This window comes from Apium graveolens, chromosome 9 (assembly GCF_009905375.1).
Source record: "Apium graveolens cultivar Ventura chromosome 9, ASM990537v1, whole genome shotgun sequence".
NCBI lineage: Eukaryota > Viridiplantae > Streptophyta > Magnoliopsida > Apiales > Apiaceae > Apium > Apium graveolens.
This window is the reverse complement of record NC_133655.1, coordinates 59,290,808-59,314,654: the sequence shown is the minus strand read 5'-3', so window position 1 is coordinate 59,314,654 and position 23,847 is coordinate 59,290,808. Positions and strand designations below refer to the sequence as shown.

General features: G+C 38.9%; 1 protein-coding gene and 1 non-coding gene across 2 annotated transcripts; one reads left to right on the top strand and one right to left on the bottom strand.

Moving 5' to 3' along the window:
- Positions 1–4,675: 4,675 nt before the first annotated feature.
- On the bottom strand, positions 4,676–4,782 carry LOC141688581 (small nucleolar RNA R71). Its single transcript, XR_012562015.1, has one exon. It is a non-coding gene; the product is annotated as a small nucleolar RNA R71 (small nucleolar RNA).
- A 14,087-nt stretch (positions 4,783–18,869) lies between these two features.
- Positions 18,870–19,318, top strand: LOC141685267 (uncharacterized). The gene is made up of 2 exons (XM_074490380.1): positions 18,870–19,221; positions 19,308–19,318. The coding sequence occupies exons 1-2, from the start codon at positions 18,870–18,872 to the stop codon at positions 19,316–19,318; spliced, it is 363 nt and encodes a 120-aa protein (XP_074346481.1).
- Positions 19,319–23,847: the final 4,529 nt, after the last annotated feature.

Here is a 23,847-nt window from a genome sequence, read left to right as displayed (position 1 = left end):
TTTAAAATCTATTTTATAAAAACGGGAACCTACCGACGTCATCCGTTGTTACGTTTTTTGAACCCGAAACTCTTCCGAGAATTCCTTTCTAACCTAATTGTAATATTCCGAGCATATTCCATGTTTCGACTTTTTCGATCCGGCGTACGGTTTGTCCTGCGCGGGTCCCGGCGCAATATTTTTGATACAATGTTCGTTTCGGTAAATCAATAAAATTCGTATTTTCGATAAATGGGAGCTTTTTATTAAACTATCCCAATTATCACCTTGTAGTACGTGTAACCAGGCGCTGAGACCAAGACCGCAGTACAAATTGTACTGATTTGGATAATTGTCCCGAAAACCGATACCGTTTGGATCAATTTTCATAAATAAACGTACCGTTTTATATCCGAAATGATCCAACGGGATACTAATTTTCCGTAATTATAAATAGCCTTTTACCGTATTTTATTTCGTATCGAAATCATTTGTAGTCAGCTAATATATAATTTTCCAGAGAAAAACCCTAAATTCATAAACCTTTCTGAGAATCAAACCAACAATCAGAGGTGTTACCGGAGTCCGTTTGAAAAGCTCGAGTACTCAAAACGAAGGTCTTGAGGTGTTCTATCAAATTCTGTGTTCAAAATCACTACAGAAATCAATGTTTATTTTCTGAAAAATTATTTATTTTCGAATTAATTTTATTAAAAATATGAATTTTTGTTCGGATGATTGTTTGTATGATTTGATGCTTGCATGTTGTAGAGCTTGTTTTCCTGATGATTTTCATATGTCATACGTCTAATTTTGAGTTAAATAATATGCTCAAAAGTGGGTTTAATTCCCGAATTTTAAAATTAGGGTTTATAACCCGTATGAATGTTTTCAATTGAAATTTGGGGTTTTTTGATTTAGGGGTTATTAGCTGTTGATTTATAGTGGATTATGTTCCTAATGAAATTTGGAATCGATTGGTATATAGCTCGTTAACAGAGGATTAGTGAATCGAAGGGAGTTGTGTTTTGAAGATTTACGATGTTCGCCGGTTCTTGGCCAATTTCCGGCCAGGACAGGGATGATTGATGTGTTTTGATTGCTCGAATAGATTCCTGGTGTTGAGTAGTGTAAATCTGGAGCAGATGGTGAGATGAGGGTTCCGGAATCGAGTTCTCCGGCCACCCGTATATGTTCTGGCGACGGGGGTGTAAAAATTTCAGTTTAGTCCTTGGACTTTTGGGGACGATGAAGTTTAGGATTCCTGTTTTAAAAATATTCAAAAATCAAATTCCCTATTTATTTTTATTATAAAAATTCGATTTTAATTTCTGAAAATTCCAAAAAAATATTATTTTAATTCCAAAAATTATATTTAATTCAAAAATAAATCTGAATTAATTAGTTAATTAATTTTAGTTAATTTTAAATTGATTAATTAGTCAATTAATTCGAAAATTAATTGATTAATTGAGTTAATTAATTATTAATTGATTTTAATTAATTATTTAATTAGATTTAATTATTTAAAAATGATTTAAAAATTTTGAAAAATAGTTTCGAGCTTTAAAATATTATTTTAAATCATTTTCAAGGCTCGATAATTATTATGAAATTGTTTTGAAGCCAGAATTGGCCAACCGAACCCTGTTTACTACTTCGAAATTGATTCAACGATCTGTTTTAATTCCGAAAAATGTTTTAAAAATCATTTTAAATATCCGAAAGCCTATTTATGACCCTAGACTTCTTTGTAAATGATATACCATTGATTATGTGACGTGTTATGTGTTATATGTGACTTGTTGGTTAACTGTCGGTCTATATATTCGATGTTTACCTGTTTATTGTGTAACTTTCAATCCGTTAATCGGATTTGGGTGAAACGAAGGGTAGATGGAAATATGTGTTGAATCGAATCGTATGAGTTGAATATTGATAAATGCTTATGATATGTGAGCAGAAGAGGCAAGGTGTAGGAAAGGGAAACAGATAGTCAAGGAGTAAGACAATGGTGATTGAGAGCAAGTGCAGTGTAGTAAGCTAGTACCATGTAAATGTTTTGAACTTTTTCGAGATATTATAGTGATTGATAGTCCTGTTTATATTGCAAGTGCTTTGAAGCATTGAACCCTAAACCCTGATTCCAGTTATTGATCTTGAGTTATAAACCTGATTCTCTCTAAACCATTGATTGTTGTATCCTCAAATACGAACCTCAAATATACGATACAACTCCACAAATATATACAAACTAATTATAAAACACTGAACCAGATTGCTTACACACTCAAACCATTATATCTTATGCTTTGAAAGACCAAATCCTTGAAACCCTGAAACATTGATCTTTTTGTTATCCAATTCTTTCACTACCTAGCAGCCAAGCTTTGGAAATGCATATTGCTCTTTATGTTGATTGAAACCATTTTCATTATTGAACATCCAATGTTGTTAATGATCCTGTTTATTGTTTATTACTGCTTATTCTGTTATTATAGTAGAATTGGATTGTTTTTATAAAATTGTGGACCAGATTCGTGGTCAGACCATATAATGGTCAAGTTAGGCCAATGTGTGCCTTGGATCCAGTAGTTAGAGCAGTGCTGTGTGCTTTGCTCGGGGTTAGTGCGTGATTGATCAGCAGCCTAACCTTGGTTTTTAAAATTAAAATATAATATCCAATTCTAAATCATAATCCATTGTTCACTTTATATCATAACCATATTTACCTGATGATCATTATTCTCAGTTTTGTCATTTTGACTTGCTGAGGTAGTTAGCTCATTTGTGCGATGTTGTTTATGTTCTTTTCCAGTGAAGAAGGAATCGGTTGGTACCGAGGATCCCCAGTCCAGCGCGAGAGCTAGGGGTTCAGGTTGATCGAGTTGAGCTAGTAGGCTACTTTTGTAATAATTTAAGTTTATAAAAGTTTGTAATAATGTTTAATACTCAGTTCTGAGTTTGGATAGTTGGGATTTGAACGGTTTATAATATAAGTAAGTGTGGTTGGCTTGTGTGCTTACTTTAACATGTTGCGGTCCATGGTAATCGGTAAGTAGGGTCACTGCATATCATTATTATTATCTTTATCATTGTTATAAGCAGGTTATTAATAAGGCGTGTGTGTGTGTGTGGACCCCAAACTTCTGACCCGAGTTTGGAGGGCGCCACATTCTTTATTTTAAGTTATAACTTTGGAAGCTAGTTTTCTTATTCTTGAACCTTTACTTATGTTTCGTATTCGGTTTTATTTGTTTATAAAGAATACGTTTATTATACCATGCTTTCATCGGAACCCACGTCGATGATCAGTCCGATTATGGGCTAATCGTTATCATGGGGTTCTAGCGGATTTATTTATGGATTTCATTAGTTGATTTGTTCGATAATCTAGTATTGGTTGTGCTTATTCTTCTTATGAGTGTCGCAAAATTATAAGGTAGCGTGTTAATTCTTAATGAAGCGAAAGTGAATTTAAGGATTTAGAACTTGCCAAGCTAGCATAGGTTCATGTGTTATTGTTATGCATGATTCGTAGGTAATTTTAACCATTTTACTTACCCTATATAATCGCAATAGATAACTTGTGCATTAAACTGTTATGTTGTCAAATTCTATAGACATATAGGGTCTCAATATAATTGGTGTCTATTTAGCTTCTATCTCTTTTGTGGATATCTGGTAGTATAGTATTCGTACAACGAAAGTTGGCGTTTATCAGTTTCATATTATCTGATTAGTGTTATCACCATTACATGCTAAGGTTAAGAACAAAAAGGCTATTGAATGAAGTACTTAATGAAGTTAGAATCCCATGTTTTTGTCATATATTATTCAACTCTCTTTACTCTCTTTGGTTAATATTCTCTAGTATAATTTTCAATAGTTAATCGTAGTATAATCAAAACCCAATTTGTTATTCGTCTTAGCATTGAATAATTGGCATATCATTGTTGCATAAGTGCATAAATCATAAAGTTAACCTAAACCATTCCCTAAATCTGATTTATATCTTATATTACTTGCGAACGCGTATACTTGCGTGAATTTTAGCGCGTGTTTAGCGACTAACAAGTTTTGGCTCCGCTGCCGGGGAACAGTGTCAACTTTTAGTTTATGTGTTTATCATCAGTGATCATTAAAGTTTATTAACTCGGGCATTGTTACTTACCTACTCTTTTTTTTGTCGTATTTCAGGTACTCTAGCGAGCGTGTATGCATACGCGTTTACAGGCTCGTAAGAGAAATATGGATCAAGCCGAGGAAGAAGCTGTAGTGATTCGAAGGGAAGTTTTTGAGGATGAAGAGAAAGTAGAAGAAGAAGAGAAAGTCGAGGAACCAGCTCTAGTAGTGATGGGAGATCAAGCAGAAAATCCTAAGGCTCTGATGCACTATTCTCAACCTAAGATCGATGATATTCAGTCGAGCATCATCAGACCAGCCATCTCAGCTAACACTTTTGAGATCAAGTCGAGCATGATTCAGATAATACAGAACTCAGTTCAGTTTGGGGGTTCTCCTAGAAAAGACCCCAACATGCACATCAGGGATTTCATCGAGATCTGCGACACTTTCAAGTTCAATGGGGTGACTGAAGATGCTGTTACATTCTCTACCACCAGGGTCTATCACCAAATGGGAGGATCTTGCATAAAAGTTTCTCACTAAATTCTTTCATATTGCGAAGACTGCTGCAATCTGGAATGCTCTTACTCAGTTTGCTCAGCAAACTGGAGAATCTCTGTGTGAGGCTTGGGATCGATATAAGGAGATGCTAAGGAAGTGCCCACACCATGGCATGCCTATTTGGATGATTATAAACTGTTTCTACCATGGTTTGGGTGCTCAGTCTAGACCTATACTCGATGCAACGTCTGGTGGAGCCTCATGGGCCAAAAGCTATAATGAAGCTTATGAGTTGATTGAGCTCATGGAAGCTAATGAATATCAGAATCCTACGCAAAGAATTTTGCAAGGCAAGGTAGCAGGAATTCTGGAAGTGGATACATCTACTGCTATAGTTGCTCAACTTCAAGCTTTGACGATGAAAGTGGACTCTTTGGCGAAATTTGGAGTTAATCAAATCACTAGTGTTTGTGAGCTTTGTGCGGGGGCGCATGAAACTGAGCAGTGCGCTATTTCTAGCGAATCATCTCAATTTGTGAACAACTTTCGGAGATCACAGCAACAAGCTCCAGCCATTTATCATCCAAATAACCATAATCATCCTAACTTCAGCTGGAGTAATAATCAGAATATGGTACAACAATCTTATCAGCCATACACAGCAAAGCAGTATAACCCTTCTGGTTTTTAGCAACCGCAATATGCCCCCAGGCAACAACTTTAACTTCAGCAGCTATCGCAAGCTAATGAAAAATTTGAATTGAAGGAGTTGAGGCTCATGTGTAAGAGCCAAGTTGTGTCTATCAATACCTTGGAGAATTAGATTGGGAAAATTGTTAATGCATTACTGAATCGTCAACCTGGCACACTACCAAGCGATACTGAAGTGTCAGGCATGAAGGAAGCTAAGGAGCATATTAAGGCAATTACATTGAGGTCTGGAAAGGTTGCGAAGCCTGAAAAAGCTAAGACTCCGGAATCCGAAGTTGAGGCTGAAGAAGAAAAAGTACAGAAGGAAGCAGAAGTGGAACCAAGGAAGACTACTGTTGAGCACACTCCTCCTGAGGGTAATACAAGAGAGAAATAGATCTATCCCCCACCTCCTTTTACGAAGAGGATGCAGAAAAAAATGCTGGATAAGCAATTTGAGAAGTTTCTGGAGGTGTTCAAGAAACTTCACATCAACATACCTTTCGCTGAAGCTCTTGAACAAATTCCTAGTTATGCGAAGTTTATGAAAGGTATTCTCTCTAGGAAGGTGAAGCTTGATGACTTAGAGACCGTTTCTCTCACAAAGGAATGCAGTACTGTGCTGTAATAGAAGTTGCCTCTAGAGCTTAAAGATCCCGAAAGCTTCACTATTCCATGCACCATTGGAAAAGTGTGTGTCTATGTGACTTGGGAGCTAGCATCAATCTGATGCCCTTGTCAATCTTCAAGAAGTTAAACTTGCCTGATCCAAAGCCTACTTATATGACTTTGCAGTTGGCCGGCCGTTCTATTACATATCCGCGAGGTATTGTGGAGGATGTCTTAGTCAAGGTGGATAAACTCATCTTCCCTGTTGATTTTGTAATTCTTCATTTCGAGGAGGATAAGAAGATTACCATAATCTTGGAAAGACCTTTCTTGGCTACTGGCTGAACCTTGATAGATGTGGAGAAGGGTGAGCTCACCATGAGAGTGATGGATCATGATATAACTTTTAATGTGTTCAATACCATAAAGTTCCCTACAGAAAATGAGGAGTGGTTTAAAGTGGAGTTGGTTGATTCTATGGTTACTTAAGAACTTGATCAATTGCTAAGGTGTGATGCCTTAGAGAAGGCCTTGTTGGGGAATTCCGATAGTGAAGATGATGAAGGGGATGAGCAGTTGCAATTTCTGAATGCTTCTCCCTGGAAAAGGAAGATTGATATGCCTTTTGAATCTCTGGGAATAGAGGAGTTGAACAAAGCTCCTAAGCGCCTCAAGCCATCTATTGAGGAAGCACCTACTCTTGAGCTTAAGCCTTTACCTGAACATTTGAGGTATTCATTATTAGGTGATGCATCTACTCTGCCTGTTATTATTGCATCTAATCTTTCAGGTAGCGATGAGGACAAGCTTTTAAGAATTCTTAGAGAATTCAAATCAGAAATTGGTTGGACTATAATAGATACAAGGGAATCAGCCCTTCGTATTGCATGCACAAAATTCTTCCGGAGGAAGGAAGCAAGCCTACTGTTGAGCAACAGAGAAGGCTAAATCCAATCATGAAGTAAGTCGTAAAGAAGGAAATTTTTAAGTGGCTGGATGCAGGAATCATCTATCCCATTTCTGACAGTTCATGGGTGAGCCCAGTTTAGTGTGTGCCAAAGAAAGGAGGTATCACAGTCATTTCTAATGAGAAGAATGAGCTCATTCCTACTCGAACAGTCATGAGGTGGAGAGTTTGCATGGATTATAAGAAACTGAACAAGGCCACAAGAAAAGATCACTTCCCTCTGCCGTTTATTGATCAGATGCTTGACAGATTGGTTAGGTATGAGTACTGCTATCTTCTGGATGGTTATTCTGGCTATAATCAAATTTGCATTACTTCAGAAGATTAGGAGAAGACTACTTTCACTTGTCCATTTGGTACTTTCGCCTTTCGAAGAGTTTCTTCTGGGTTATGTGGAGCACTGGTCATATTTCACAGATGCATGATGGCTATCTTCTCTAATATGATTGGTCAAAATGTGGAGGTGTTCATGGACGATTTCTTTGTGTTGAGTGCTTGCAGAATCTAGACGACGTTCTCAAGAGGTGTGTTGAGACCAATTTAGTTCTCAATTGAGAGAAATGTCACTTTATGGTGAGACATGGCATTATTCTTGGGCACAAGGTCTCTAGTAAGGGTCTTGAGGTAGATGAAGCCAAAGTGGGGGTCATCAAAAATCTTCCCCCACCAATTTCTGTTAAGGGAGTTTACAGTTTTCTTGGTTATGCGGGCTTCTACAGGCGGTTCATCAAGTACTTCTCAAAAACTTCTAAACCTTTGTGCAATATTCTGGAGAAGGATGTACCGTTTAAGTTTGATGATGAGTGCGTAGCTGCTTTTGAGTTATTAAAGAAGAGTTTAATCACAACACCTTTCATAATTGCACCCGATTGGAGTCAACCTTTTGAGATGATGTGCGATGCAAGTGACTATGCAGTTGGAATAGTTCTTGGGCAGAGAAAGAACAACATATTTCATGTAGTCTACTATGCTAGTAAGACTCTTAATGGTGCTCAACTAAATTATACAACTACGGAGAAAGAACTTTTGGCTATTGTCTACGATTTTGAGAAATTTCGATCTTATTTGCTTCAGACGAAGGTGAAAGTTTTCACTGATCACGCTGCCATTCGATATCTCGTCTTGAAGAAGGACTCGAAGACTAGATTGATTCGATGGGTTCTTTTACTCCAGGAGTTTGAATTAGAGATCAAGGACAGAAAAGGGACTGAAAATGAAGTCGTTGATCATCTCTCGTGTTTAGAGGATCCAATTGCAACTTCACTGTATAAGATATTAATAAATGAGTCTTTTCTCGATGAGCAGCTATTTGGAGTGCAAGAGGAAGAACCGTGGTTTGCAGATATTATGAACTACCTTGTGAGTAATATCATGCCTCCCGACTTGTCATACACTCAAAAGAAGAAGTTTTTGCATGAAGTGAAGTGGTATATGTGGGATGAGCCATTTCTTTTTCAACAAGGAGCTGACCAAATCATCAGGAGATGTATTCCTTACAGCTAAACGAGGGGGGGGGGGATCTTGCGATATTTCACTCAACGGCATATGAAGGACATTATGGTGGAGAAAAGACAGCAGCTCATATTCTTCAAGCAGGTTTCTTTTGGAAGGCTTTGTTTAAAGATGGTCATCAGTTCATTTTGAAATGTGATCGATGTCAACGTGTGGGTAATATGTCCAAAAAGTATGAGATGCCTCTTAATGTATTTCTCGAGGTTGAAGTCTTCGATGTTTGGGGAATTGACTTCATGGGGCCATTTGTCTCATCTTGTAACAATCTGTATATCTTGTTGGCGGTTGATTATGTGTCGAAATGGGTTGAAGTTAAGGCGTTGCCAACGAACGATGCAAAAGTAGTGCTTAATTTTCTTTATAAGCAGATATTCACAAGATTTGGAACTCCAAGAGTCTTAATCAGTGATGAGGGGTCGCATTTTTGTAATCACAAGTTCACTGCTATGATGTAAAGATATAATGTGAATCATCGCATTGCTACGGCTTATCATCCTCGACCGAATGGTCAAGCTGAGGTATCTAACAGAGAGATCAATCATATTTTAGAGAAGGTTGTGTGTCCATCAAGTAAAGATTGGTCTTTGAAGCTTGACGAAGCTGTTTGGGCGTATAGAACATCCTACAAGACTCCATTGGGAATGTCACTGTTTCAGTTGGTTTATGGTAAAGGGTGTCATTTGCCGGTGGAACTGGAGCATAAAGCGTATTAGGCTTTGAAGAAGTTGAATCTGGACTTGGATGCAGCGGGAAAGAAGAGGATGCTTCAATTGAATAAACTCGACGAGTTTCGACTTCAAGCATATGAAAACAACAAAATGTATAAGGAGAAAGTCAAAATGTGGCACGATAGAAGTCTAGTGCTCAAATCATTTGTGCTAGGGCAACAAGTTCTTTTGTTTAACTCACGTCTCCGTCTTTTTCTCTGAAAGTTGTAGTCAAGGTGGTCAGGGCCGTTTATTGTCAAAACTATGTTTCCACATGGAGCGGTGGAGATTTTTGAGAATGATCTGGGCCAAGAATTCAAGGTAAATGGTCAGAGGTTGAAGCATTACTATGATGACACGGCAAACCGAGAGGTGGTTGGTGTCATTTTATTGTCCGTTTGATCTCACATTTCTACGTCAAGCTAACAATGTAAAGCAAGCGCCTTTTGAAAAGCAACCCATGTTTGTTGTACATTAGTAGGTAGAGGAAGCAAGAAGAAAGGAGAAAAACACAAAAAAATCAGAAGAACAGAAAATTTCAGGGCCAACTTCAGAAGCTGAGCGTGCTCGCGCTGATCTAGCGTGCAGCCGCGCTGGAATTCTAGAAACCAAGTACGCCCACGCTGATTTTGCAAAAGGTGAGCTCGCCCGCGCTGGTAAAGCGCGCGGCCGCATTGAGGTCCCTATTCAAAAAAACAGCAGTTTGTGAAGAGAAAATCAGGGTTTTTAATAGAAAATCAATTTCCACCCAATTTTTACTCTTCCACATCCCAAATTTCCCCCTCCAAATTAAACCCATTATTCCCACTATTCCCATAATCAATTCCCATTTTTATTCCATATCTAGTTCTCTTCTCACCTCCTATATATACACACAGTTATACACAAACTTCTCCACCAATTCTCAAAATTTTAAACACAATTATCTCTCAAATACCTATCTTTTATTCAATCCCAATGGCACCCAAGAGATAAAGAACTCAAGTCAGCAGCAGCACCACTGATTCTTCGAGTGCAGGTGGTGTGATGCCGAGGCTTTCGACTCCCGATGCTGAAGTGGAGTATACGAGGCTTCTCTCGAAGCCTATAGAGAAGGAGCGAGGTATTCTGCCATCAGGGAAATATGGTAAGTTGTTGGAGATGATCTTGGAGATGGGTTGGGTTGCTTTTTGCGAGACACCCGTTGTTGTGCCCATGAGTGTTTTTCATGAGTTCTATGATAATGCAAAGGCGGAGAAGAACGGGATCATTATGGTTAAGGGGATGACGGTGGAGTACGGTGCAGATGCGATAAGGAGGGTGATTGAGCATACTGCGAGAAAGCCCGGTCTGGATACCTGGAATGATAAGACCCCGGAGGACTTTGATTTGGATTTGATAGTTGCTACTCTTTGTGTGCCTGAGACTCATTGGAAGTTCAAGAGGGGCACGACTGATTATTCCATGTTCCCTGTTTCATGCATGAACAGGTTTGCACGTGCCTGAAATTCGTTTATCTGTGCTAACATCATGCCATCATCTCATGTGCATGAGATTACTGTGGAGCGTGCTCGTCTGTTATGGGGTATTCTTAGGGCGACTATGTGGACCTTGGGATGGTTATTTACCAAGGTATTTTGAGGTTCTTGCGAGGAGGTACTACGGGTTCTATACCCTCGCACATGAGCAGCTGCAACATCCTAGTGCTTCTATCGACAATTCTATGCTGCTAAACATGACATAATGGTATGGTGGGAAGACCGATCTTAAGGGGCTTGGTTATTCTTATGACCATCTACCCGGTGGAAGGCAAGTGGATCATACTTATGCTGGTGGGACTTTGCAGGTTCATCGAGCAGCATGGAGAGCTCAGTTGGGAGAGGAGATTGGTCCTTCGAGATCGCAACAGCAGCAGTAGGAGGAGGAAACATAGGGCGGTGCTGGTTTGAGTACGACGCATCATAGGCATCTAGCGAGGAGGATGGATGCGATGCATGACATCCATAGTCGATTTGCACGTGATCTCACCCAGGCACTAGGGACTTCATTCAGAGCCATATGTGTTGACATCTAGTGGTCAGTATTTGGGGAGGACTCCATGTATCCACCTCCAAACATGCCTGACACTCCACCCGTTGAGGGTGACGATCCTGATTCCGAGTAGGTATACCTGATTCCTTACTATTACCTTCACCGAGGACAATGAAAATTTTAAGTTTGGGGGTAGTAGTTTAAGGGATATGTTTTTGTGTGAGTCGCATATAGTTTGCATATTCATGATAGTTTAGTGCATGTAGTTGCATATTTTACCGTGTAGTTTTTTTATTTTTATTTTGGTAGTTTTTATGATAGTTTGTTCATATAGTTTCATGCATTTGCATTATAACATGATCCCTTAGATGAATTTTTCCGATTGATTTGTAATATTGATGCTAGTGTAGTGATGTCGTATTTAGTGATGTTAAATCTTATCGAATTGATTTGCATGCTAGAGACAGTTGTATTTCACTAAGTCTTATAAGTTGCTTGAGTGATAGATCATGATCATGGTTTGTTTATTTGTCGAGGTTTAATCACTTATTTATATTTAGAATTTAGGATATTCTCCTAATGATAGAATAACATGTATTTTTAAAAAATTGGATAAAATTGGATATCATTGCTAGTTGTTGTGGATAGGTGTCAAATGGCTAGTAGCCGGCTCATATTTATATGAGTAGTCTAGGGTTGAGCGAGATGGGGCGAAACGCACTCGTTCAGAAATTTATGAAAAAAAGAAAAAATGGAAAAAAAGAAAGAAAAAGTGTTATGTATAATTGATCACGAGTGGGCTCTTTAGTACTCGAGTTATTGAGTTCTTAGGGGACTTTGTGCCTAGTGACCTAAGGCTTTTATAATCTGGGATCCGCTAACCTAACGCTCGCTACATGGGTAGTATTGTATAAGTCCTTTGTGGACCTCACTCATTGCACGGTCAAATAAGCATACTTGTGTTATTTTGTTGTGAATAAATGCGTGTATCCATATAAAACTCCAAAATAAGAATTGAAGTTTTATAAGTTATTTTAAGTCTAGCTTTTATTTTATTTATAACCTTACGATTGCTTTGATAAGTAGTGAGTCATGATTATTGATCTAGTTGCGATAGTATATCTGTAAGCAGTTGCATACATGCACGTCTCTGGTTTGTAGGTTGATTTATGGGATTTTATTGATCTTTATGCGAATAACTGTAGTTGTTGAGATGTTGCTTGTTGATTGGTTTAGTTATTCTATTGGGGATTATTGCATTGCATTCATTTAGTTGCATTCATGCATATTTTTTATTTCTTATTCTTTGCGTCTTTTTATGCTTAAGGACAAGTATCAATTCAAGTTTGGGGGTATGTTGAGTGGCATTTATGACACTTTAGTATGCTCCGTAAAGCTTTGAATTAGTGTATTTGTACTCGAGTTGTTGGTGCTTTTACGTATTTTTGTAGTATTTTTGTATTACAGGCATTTTCCAGGTAATCAGGTAAATTAGCATGGTTTTAGTGCTAATTTGGTGTTTGGATGGTGTTGGAATAAAGGCTCATGAAAAGACCGGCTCAAATCAGCAAGGAGAAAAAAGAAATCAGAATTTTATTCAGGAGGACAGCGCGCCCGCGCTGAAATAGCACGCGACCGCGCCCAATGTGCAGAAACTCGGCGCGCCTGCGCTGGTCAAGCGCGGAGTCGCGCCAGGTTGGGATAGCAGAATTCTATTTTTATTGGGATTTTGAGAGTTTGAAGCCCTGGTCAATTCTACAGCATATATATACATAAATAAAGACGTTTTTCATAGGGAGAGATGTACCAAAGCTAAAGAGAAGGAGTAAGAAGACCGTAGAGCACAATTACACCAAGGCGAAGAAGATCTAGTTTATTCTTGTGATTCTTTGTTTTAAGTTGTAGTTGGATGCTAGTTTTCTTATTCTTGAAGCTTTACTTTTATTTCATATTCGGTTTTATTTGTTTATAAAACTACATTAATTATACCATGCTTTCATTGGAACCCGCGTTGATGATGACTCCAATTATGGGCTAATCGTTATTGTGGGGTTCTAGCGGATTTATTTATGGATTTCTGATAGGGAATAAAATAAACCCTGATTGCGTAATTAATATTGCATTAATTATATCAGAATTGAGCTGACAGCTAGGCCCATTAAAAAGGGCCCAAAATCCTGAATATTAATTAATTTAATAATTAATAAATAAGGGATAAATCAGCTGATGAATTAAGTCCAGTTAGGAATATAATTCCTTGAAGATTGGCCTCCAAAGAACCTCATGGGATATGGAATCAGTTTCCTACCTCTTAGGACTCCAAAGTCCATTCTAATTCAGAGACTTGCCCACCAAGTCTCCTAACTCTAGTCCAATTCAAGGACTTTCAATATCTATATAAGGGGTCTCACCCACATATCAGAACTACATTTTTTGACTTGATCCTTGGCAATCAGCAAGGTACGTAGGCATCTTGTTAAGGCAGATCGAGTCACGAGACACAGGAGCAGTCAAATCGAGCCTCGAAGCTCACAAACCCTAGTATTAAATACATCAATTAATATACCTTAGTTTTTAACCCATAACATTTGGCGCCTGAACCTCAGCCACAAGGAACGATTCCCCCGGCTCCTCAAGGGATGAATTCCCAACTTCAACAGCTACATACACCTGTGAATTCTCGACCCATTGGGTATGAGTATTCAATTGTGGTGACCACTAACCCCCCTTATAGGATGCCCCTTTACCCCGAGGTTGGAGGAAGTGGACATGCTAATAGGAGTGAAGCACAAGGGCAGACTCCACAATTTATATGAGGTTTGGCTCGTATCCCTGAGGATCAAGCATTTATAGGTCCTTATACTGAGAGAGACTCCGAATCTTAGAATGATGATGTGGCCCCAAGAAGAAGGCGTGCTGGTAAAGAGCCAATGCCTGATAGTAACCAGCGTCCAAGGAGCATTCGAGGGATGAATCCCCAAGAAGTGCAGGAGAGAATCAGGGCTCACGAGGCTGAGATTCAAAGGCTGAAGCGCGACTTGGAGGCGCATCAGACCTCCAGACCCCCATTATCTCTAAGGGGGAGAAATCCTCCACCAATCATAGACCTGGATGGTCCGCTACAGAGAAGGACTGTTGTTCCAAGGGATGATCCAAGCAGTCTTCTTCCCCTTGGAGATCCTGATGATCCTACTATGCAATTCACTGATGAAATAGTGAGCGCCCATATCTCAAGGAAGTTCAAGATGCCCACCATCAAAGCTTATAATGGTACTGGAGATCCCGCTAATCATGTCAGGACATTCTCTAATGCACTGTTGTTGCAGCCCGTAAACGACGCTATGAAGTGTCGTGCCTTTCCTCAGACCCTGTCGGGAATGGCTCAAAGATGGAATAGCCGTTTGCCCCCGAATTCTATTGGGTCCTTCAGAGAACTAAGTCAGGCTTTTATTAAGTAATTCATCAGCGGGATAGTGCATGCGAAAATTTCAGCATCCCTCATGAGCATTGTGCAGGGAGCGAAGGAATCCTTGAGAGACTATCTGAATCATTTCACAAAGGAAGCTTTAAAAGTCCCAGACCTTGATTACAAGGTAGCTATGATAACACTGCAACAGGGAACTAGGGACGAGTTCTTCAAGATGTCCTTGGCCAAGCGCCCCCCTGAAAGCATGTTGCAGCTCCAAGATAGAGCCTGTAAATACATAAAAGTGGAAGAGAGCATGAGGAAGACAGTAATGAATAACGAGCCCGCTGGTGGCAAGAAGTGAAAGACTGATCTAGAGTATTTTGCTAAGGACAAGTATCCTAGAACTGAGCAAAACACTGATTCGACCCCGAAGAAGGGAGGACCTGGGCAAAAGTTCACTGAATATGCTAAGTTGAATGCTCCTAGAAGCCAGATCTTGATGAAAATTGAGAAAGATAGAGACATTCGTTGGCCTAAACCCCTGAAGGCTGATCTTACCAAGCTAGATAAGAGTAAATATTGCAGATTTCACTAGGATGCTGGTCATGACACCGATGAGTGTAGACAATTGAAAGATGAAATAAAGTTCCTCATTCAAAAAGGAAGGTTGAGCAAGTACACTGGAGATGGAGGAGATAGGAATAACAATGGGAGAAAAAACTTTGATGATAGTAGGAGGGATGAAGACGATCAGAGGCGAAATCCCCAGCCTAGGGGACCGGTGATAAATGCAATATTTGGAGGACCGCGACCCCGAGGGCATGTGATAAATACAATCTTTGGAGGACCAACTGCTGCTGGATTATCCAAGAACTCAAGGAAAGCATATACTAGAGAAGTTATGCATATTGTTGGGGAAGCACCAAAGAGGGCTAGGACATGAGTGATAATGGTATTTGATGATTCTGACTTGGAGGGTGTGAAGTTTCCTCATGACGACCCGCTGGTCATAACACCAATAATAGGGAACAACCCGGTGAAGAGCGTCCTTGTAGATAACGGTGCCTCGGTGGACATCTTACTCCATGATACCTTTTTAAAGATGGGTTACGATGATTCTCAATTAACCCTGACCGATATGCCAATATATGGATTCACAGGAGTGAAGTACCCCGTGGAAGGGATAATTAAGTTGCCAACGACCATAGGTCAGGAACCAAGGCAAGCAACACAAATGTTGGACTTTATGGTGATGAAGGCTAGTTCAACTTACAATACAATCATGGGAAGAATGGGAATACATGCCTTTAAGGAAGTCCCTTCTTCCTACCATTCAGTGATGAAGTTTCCCACCAGGAATGGGATTGGAGAAGGGAGAGGAGATCAAAAGATGGCAATAAGTTGTTATGTGGCCTCCCTTAGGGCAGATGAAGTTGGGGGCAGGTTCTTCCTATTGAAGATCTGGATATCCGTGAGAATGATTAGAAAAGAGGGAAGCCAGCTAAAGACTTGGTTTCGATTCCTTTGGCTCCCGAGGATCACGAAAAAGTGACTTTCATTGGAGCAACACTAGAGGAACCCCTTAGAAGGAAGTTGGTAAATTTTTTTCAAGAAAACGGTGATGTGTTTGCATGGTCGACAGCTAATATGCCAGGAATAGACCCGAAACTGATTACTCGCAAGCTGAATGTGGATCCAAATTGAAAGACTGTTAAGCAGAAGAAAAGAAGCTTTGCTCCAGAGAGGCAAAAAGCTATTAAACATGAAGTAGAGAAGCTCTTAGAGGCTGGTTTCATTGAGGAGATACAATTTCCGGAATGGTTAGCAAACCTTGTGATGGTAAAGATGGCTAATGGAAAATGGAGGATGTGTGTGGATTTCACCGAATTGAATGACGCATGCCCCAAGGACTATTTCCCATTGCCAAGGATAGATACATTAATAGATGCTATTGATGGACATGAGATGCTGAGCTTCATGGATGGATTTAGTGGATACAATCAGATCAAGATGCACAAGGATGACATCCCAAAGGTATCATTCATCACTGACTTTGGTGTTTATTGTTACCTTGTTATGGCATTTGGTCTCAAGAATGCAGGAGCCACCTATCAAAGGTTGGTAAATAAGATTTTCAAGGATCTTATTGGCAAGACTATGGAAGTTTATGTCTATGACATGTTAGTCAAGAGTCTAGTGAAAACTGACCATATAACCAATTTGAGGGAAGCTTTTAAGGTCCTGAGATATCACAAAATGATGCTAAATCCTGCGAAGTGTGCTTTCAGAGTGGCATCTGGAAAGTTTTTGGGACTGATGGTCTCCAAGAGAGGAATATAGGTCAATCCTGGTAAAATTAAGGCAATTTTGGACATGAAGCCACCAAAGACTATCAAAGATGTTTAAAAGCTCACTGGAAGGGTTGCTGCATTGGGGCGGTTCATCTCCAAATCTGGGGACAAGTGCTTGTCTTTCTTCAAGTCCTTGAAGAAGGTTAAGGATTTTGTATAAACTGAGGAAAGCCAGAAGGCATTCGAAGAACTAAAGAAATATATGGACCAGGTCCCGTTGTTGGCCAAGCCAACTTTGAACGAAACTTTATGCTTCTACTTGGCCATTTCAGAAAATGCCTTGAGCGCTGTGTTAGTTAAACAAGAATTTAAAGTCCAGAAACCCGTGTACTATGTTAGCAAAATTCTGCATGGGGCTGAATTGAATTATTCAACTATCGAGAAGTTTGCTTTAGCCTTGGTAATGGCCTCAAGGAAGTTGCGTCCTTACTTCCAAGCTCATAAGATTGAAGTGCTAACAAATCAGCCCTTGAGAAATATTATCCATAGTCCCAAAGCTAGTGGAAGACTAAATAAGTGGGCAATAGAGTTGGGAGAATTTTACATCAAGTACAAGCCACGAACGGAAATAAAAGCCCGGACATTGGCTGACTTCGTGGTGGAATGTACCATACCAAACCAAGAAGTCGGGGGCAGGAAGATACTATACCTCAAGACACAGAAGGTGATAAAGGAGGCGAGAAAAGGGATGTTAAGGAGAAGGAATATTGGGTTCTCTATTTTGATGGAGCATCAATAACAAATTCAAGCGAAGCAGGGTTAGTTTTACAAAGCCCCGATGGGTTCTTGATTGAATATGCTATGAAGTTAGACATCCCAACTACAAAAAATGAAGCAGAATATGAAGCTCTGATAGCTGGCCTCGGCCTAGCAGGGACACTGAGAGTCAAGAACTTAAAAGTCTGTGGAGACTCGAAGTTAGTCATATCCCAGGTTAAGGGAGATTTGAGGCAAGGGATGATAGAATGACTAAGTATGTCCACCTAGTAAGGGCTGTGATGACTCAATTCAATGAATACCATGTTGAGCACATCCCAAGAGAGGAAAATGCTAAGACAGATGCATTGTCTAAGTTTGCTTCATCACAGATAGAGGAAAGTTCTGGAAGTGTATACTTCCGTGTTTTGAAAACACGGAGCATTGACGTTAAGCTTGTAGCTCCTATAGGGCTAAGGACATCATGGATAGATCCCATTAAGGCCCATATTCAAACTGGTTGGCTGCCAAATGATGTGACTGAAGCACGGAAGTTGGCTGTTCGAGCGCTGAGATACTCCTTGATTGATGGGATTTTATATAAAAGATCTTATGTGGTTCCTTACTTAAGATGTCTCAGGCCCGATGAGGCACGTTTGGCTCTAGAGGAAGTACATGAGGGAATATGTGGCCAACACCTGGGGGGCAGAGCGTTGGCTCATAAGATAACCCGTTTAGGCTTTTATTGGCCAGAGATGATGGCTGATGCCAAAGAATATGTGAAGAAGTGTGATCATTGTCAGAAAAATGCGTCGGTTGTTAGGCAACCCCCCGAGATGTTAAATTTCGTCAACTCTCCTATCCCCTTTGCCATGTGGGGAATGGATATACTTGGGCCCTTCCCCATGGCCATGGCACAAAGGAAGTTCCTGATTGTAGCCATTGATTATTTTACTAAGTGGATTGAAGCCAAGCCTTTGGCCAAGATCACAACTTAGCAGGTTGCACAGTTCCTGTGGGAAAACATCATGTGCCGATATGGAATTCTCCGTATCCTAGTTACGGATAATGGAACACAGTTCAACAATGAGGAATTCAAGAAATATTGTGAGGAGAATGAGATTGAGTTGTGGTTCACCTCTGTAGCTCACCCGCAAGCCAATGGGCAAGCGGAAGTGGTAAATCGTATAATCTTGGATGGACTGAAGAAGAGGATCGAGAAATCAAGGAATAAATGGGTGGATGAAATACTCCCAATACTATGGGCTTATAGAACTACTTGTAGAGTCACAACTGGAGCAACTCCCTTTATGTTAGCATATGGGGCTGAAGCACTTGTTCCCGTGAAAATATCACATTCGTCTCCCAGGATCCAAGATTTTAATGTTGAGGAAACTGAGGAGGGGCAGAGACTAGCCCTGGATCTAATCGATGAAGTACGAGATGAGGCCCATGCGAAGATAATGGAATATCAAAAAAAGGCTTCATTCTACTACAACCTATGGGTTAAAGAAATGTTCTTCAAGCAAGGTGACTTAGTTCTTAGGAAGGTGGAAGCTTCCGGTGTTGGGCAGAAGGGAAAACTTGCCCCAAATTGGGAAGGGCCATACAAGGTCAAAAGTATCCAAGGAAGAGGAACTTACAAGCTAGAGACTATTGATGGTTTTGAAGTCCCGAGAACTTGGTATGCACAAAACCTGAAGATTTACTATGTGTAAATTGATTGAGCACGATTGTCACTTGTCCAGATGACAAGTAGGTTGAAAAGCACCTCGAAGCTTTGCCTTCTTAGGATTTCATGTTTTAGTTTTATAAGGCACCTCTTTAAAGTTTGAGGTTTATTAAGACTTGTGTAAGGGATGAATCCCAAAAGTTTATGAAATTTAGAAAGTTTTCAAAATATGTTTAAAATTCCTATGGCATGACAAGTAAACTAAGTGCATGAGATAAAAGCATAAAGTTAGATAAATAATACAGGTTCCAATAAGCAATACAAAGTCTGATAAATAAAGATAGTCTTAAAGATAAAGTAAATTAAATAAGCCATACAGGGCTAGAAAAGCTCTAAGGGGCAGAGGTGCCCTCGGCATCCATGTCATCGTCTCTGCCACTCTCGCTGGATGTCTCAGTGGTCCTGGAGGAAGAAGAGCTATGATCATCTGCAGAAGGCCGAGAAGATTACTCGGGAGGAGGAATGTAATAACCCCAATTTTGGAGAAATTTTGAAACCCTTATGAATAGTGTTTTTGCTGAACGAGAAAACTTTTCATGCCACGCTATGTAGGGGTTCTGTTATTGATCTTATGGGATATTATTAGTACTCTATGTGGTATATAAGTGTATGTAAAGATCGTCAGAATCCAATTCCGAACACTTTGATTTTTCCCGGAAATCCACAAGATACGGAGAGAATTGAGTATAAGGTAACAGGATAAAAAGGATTTAAATTAAAGGATTATAAGAGAGGATCATAGAAGGAATACAATATATTGAGAAAGGTTAAGGGAACCTAAGTAATAAGATCCCGGGTATGATCCCTCAAACGATAAACGAGAACGAAAGATAAGCGAACCGTAAAATAAATAAGTGACCAAGAGACAAGCTTGTACAAGAAGCCAGGGATTGTGACATCATCAAACCACAAGGTGTGGACAAGTGGGAGCATTATGACATGTGCAAGGTGACACAAGCATGACATGGGAAGGAAGGAGGTGTGGTGGCTTTTTAACCACACAAATTCAAGGGCAACAAGGTAATTAACTAAATCAAACACAAAAACAAGCCAACCAAGCCAAGCAAAATCATTTTCATCAAAATCAAAAAGAAACCAAGGCATGGTTCATCATGCTCTCGGCTTTTTACTATTGCAAATGGGCAAGAATTCAAAAACTCAAGATCCAAGCCTCCTAAATTGGTGAGTTAATTCCCTAATCATCTTCATGCTTAGTTAGGGCTATATCATGAGTTTAAGCCATTAATTCCTTCTCAATCTTCTTCATTTAATCAAAGAAGAAGACTATGAATAGTGTTTTCAAGTTTTTAACTTGAAGTTTTTCTTGTTTTCTTGAAGATCCAAGCATTCTTAAGACTTCTCAAAGCTTCTTAAGGCTTCCTAGCTCCTCCCACCACTTCAAGGAAGGTATACCATCTCCAAACCCTATATTCCTATATATTATAAGATGATTTTGATTAGTAGGATGATATTGTAGCTTGTTGTTGTGATTAGAGTTTGGGATTTGAAATGGTAGTGAAATGGAATGGTAAATGTTGTGGTTTTGATTAAAAGAACTTAAGTATGATTAAAGTTAAGCTTAGGCATAAGTATGAATGATTAAATTGAGTTGGTTGGGGTTGTTATGATGTGATGAGGATGGATGTTGGTTGTATGTTGGATTTGAGGTTGATTTGGAATGGGTTTGAATGGTTTAAAATATTGGAAATCGCGTAAACATAGCCATCGTAACGTCCGATTTTCTTTGGACTGTTTTTGTGCATAGCATTAGGACCCGAGAACCCCCTGCTAGATTATGACCACTGCCATGTTTAGATAGATCATGTTACGAGCTTCGTTTTGATATGTAGTTCGTTCGATTCCGATGCACGGTTTAGGAGAAACGACCGTTTCAAGTAACGGCGTTTCGCGAACGAAACTTTTCCCCTCGCCTTACTTTGAAACATAGGTTAAAGACCAATAAGGGTTAATTAATGTATGAAACATTTATGGTAAGTGTGTTAGGCAGTTGGTAAGACACTCGCGAAGGAATCGCTTTAAAACTCGTAAAGGTTAAATTATTAAAAATGGTGGAGCCGAGGGTACCCGAGTGACTTAAGCGAATCAGTGAGCGCAAAACAAGCGTTAGAGTCTAAGTTAGTTAAAGTATAGATTTACAAGTGATTTTGGTTTAATTCCAACTTACTTGTTGTTTATAGGTTACCAGACTCGTCCCGAGCCTTTTATCACCCCAAGTCGCTCAGGCAAGTTTTCTACCCGTTATACTGTTGTTGTGATGTAAATATATGTATATGCATTATCTTGTGATAAGTCCATGATTGTTATTAGCAAATGTTGCGATATATTGGAGCATGCTGATATGGTATATATGCATGTCTGTTTCGTAATCTGGTTATCTGTCTGTTGATTTCGATGCTTATAGTTGCATAATACCTATGCTAGAGATAAGCAGTAGTTGCGTATACCCTTAGTATAGGGGACCCAAAGGTGAACATATTTCTAAACCGGGAGTCGATGTTCCCGAGTATAATATATATTTTTATATATATATGGTTATAGTTTTCCAAACTATTAATCGAATAAGGTTTATTCGATAACTTTATTTATTAATGAATATTATCTTGAATATTCATTCGAGGGCTTATGACTCCTTTTATTTTATTAATTGAATATTATTTGAATATTCATTTGAGGATGTATGACTCCTTTATTTTATTTAATGAATATTATTTATAATATTCATTCGAGGTATTATGACTCCGCTTATTACTGAAATATATTCTTTATTTCATTAGAGAATAAAGTGTTAATAATTAAACTTATTTTCGATTATTCAAATAAAGATAATACTTTCATATAAGTATATCTTTGGTTATTTAATGTTTATTTCAAGTATAAGTTTTAATACTTCTACTTCAATTATTTTTATAAAGATTATTCTTTATGGGAATATTATTTAAATAATAATATTCAGATATTTTCTAATATATGGGGACTGATTTACTTCATTAAATCACCTTTACTCCAAACACTCTTTAAAGTGTTTTCGAGTCTTCAAAATGATTTTTAAAAGTTAGAGCGGATCCCAAAACTCATTTTTATATTTAAGATCTTCCTTTTAAGGGGATTTAAATACTCGCTCAAAACCTGAGGGATCCGGCTCTATGGTGTATTTTATATTCGCAACAAGGTTGCTGTTTTGATAAATGAATTGATTACTTGCCCAATGTTCGGGAAGTAAGCCCATCTAATTGAGTCGGCATAAGCGACAGGCCGTGGTACGGTCTATCAAAGTGTAAGTGGCTGGGTGGCAGTCCATCAACGCGTAAGAGGCCGGGTGGCGGTCCAACACAAGGTCCTTATGTGGCCAGGGTGATGACCGGTGGGGGATTCATCCATCTACTAGTAGAAAAGGTTACTTATTGGTATCTTTGCCTGATCAGCAAGATATCTGGTTTATGCCAAAATTCTTTTCCTTTCCAAAATTCATTGGATGTTTCAAACTCTGTTCATACTTTACATAACAGAGGTTCCAGGAAATGTTTAAGAGATATATATATGTGGATATATATATATCGGGACTAAATAAAGTATCTCGTAACTTTATTTCATTCAATAATATTTCAAAGATTGAATCTATTCAAATCTTGTCTTGTAGTCTCATCTATGTGATGAACTTTTGAAACTGATTATAACTTGAACGGTGGTAGTTCAAGTAGTATTGGGAAAGATATAAGTATATTGGGGTATTTGGTAACCTCATCTTTTAAACTTATATGTAATTAATAATTGTCTTATGAATGATAAAGATTTTTAGAAAAACGTTGAGACAAGGTTAGATATATGAGATCACCTTGCAACGATATTTTTTTATACAGTTATACACTGGGACTTTGTGTATATTATGCATGGAAGAGGACTTCCAATATTTTGAAAAGTATATATGTATATATACTGAATATTTTGCGACTTCATCGCATTAAGATATCAAACTTGGTTCATTTCTTTTGACCAAGACTTTCATGAGTATTATGAGTAGGCTCATATATTGTAAATCATTATACATATTATTTTGGTGGGCTTGTTGCTCACCCTTGCTTTATTTCTTCATCACACAACAACAGTTAGGAAAGATGGCCAGACTCCAGCAGACCCAGCGCAAGCGCGTGGGAAGCGTCCCGCGTCTTCCCGTTGATGTTGTAGCTGCTATAGCTGCAGAGGTAGATCTATTGTAGATCAGACCATCTACTTTTGAGAATCAATTATGTATAATTATAACTTGTGGCAGATAATGGCAATTAACTGTAAATTTATCAAGTAATCATTTTGGGTTGTAATAACTTTTAAATTGTGGATTCAAAGACTTGTACTTATTTAAATTTCATCTCTGAGACTATAACGGGTTGTGGTGTGTGTTAGTGTGGGGTCACAGCATAAGGTTATTTATTATTAATTAAGTGAAGTGATATTATGGAAAGAAAGACCGTGACGACCCGGATCCCCGACCCCGGATCTGGGGGTGTTACAGAAATGGTATCAGAGCTAAGCGTTATAAA

Bases quoted from the DNA above. Each gene is read 5' to 3' on its own strand.
- LOC141685267 (XM_074490380.1), top strand. From the start codon at position 18,870: ATGTTAGCATATGGGGCTGAAGCACTTGTTCCCGTGAAAATATCACAT.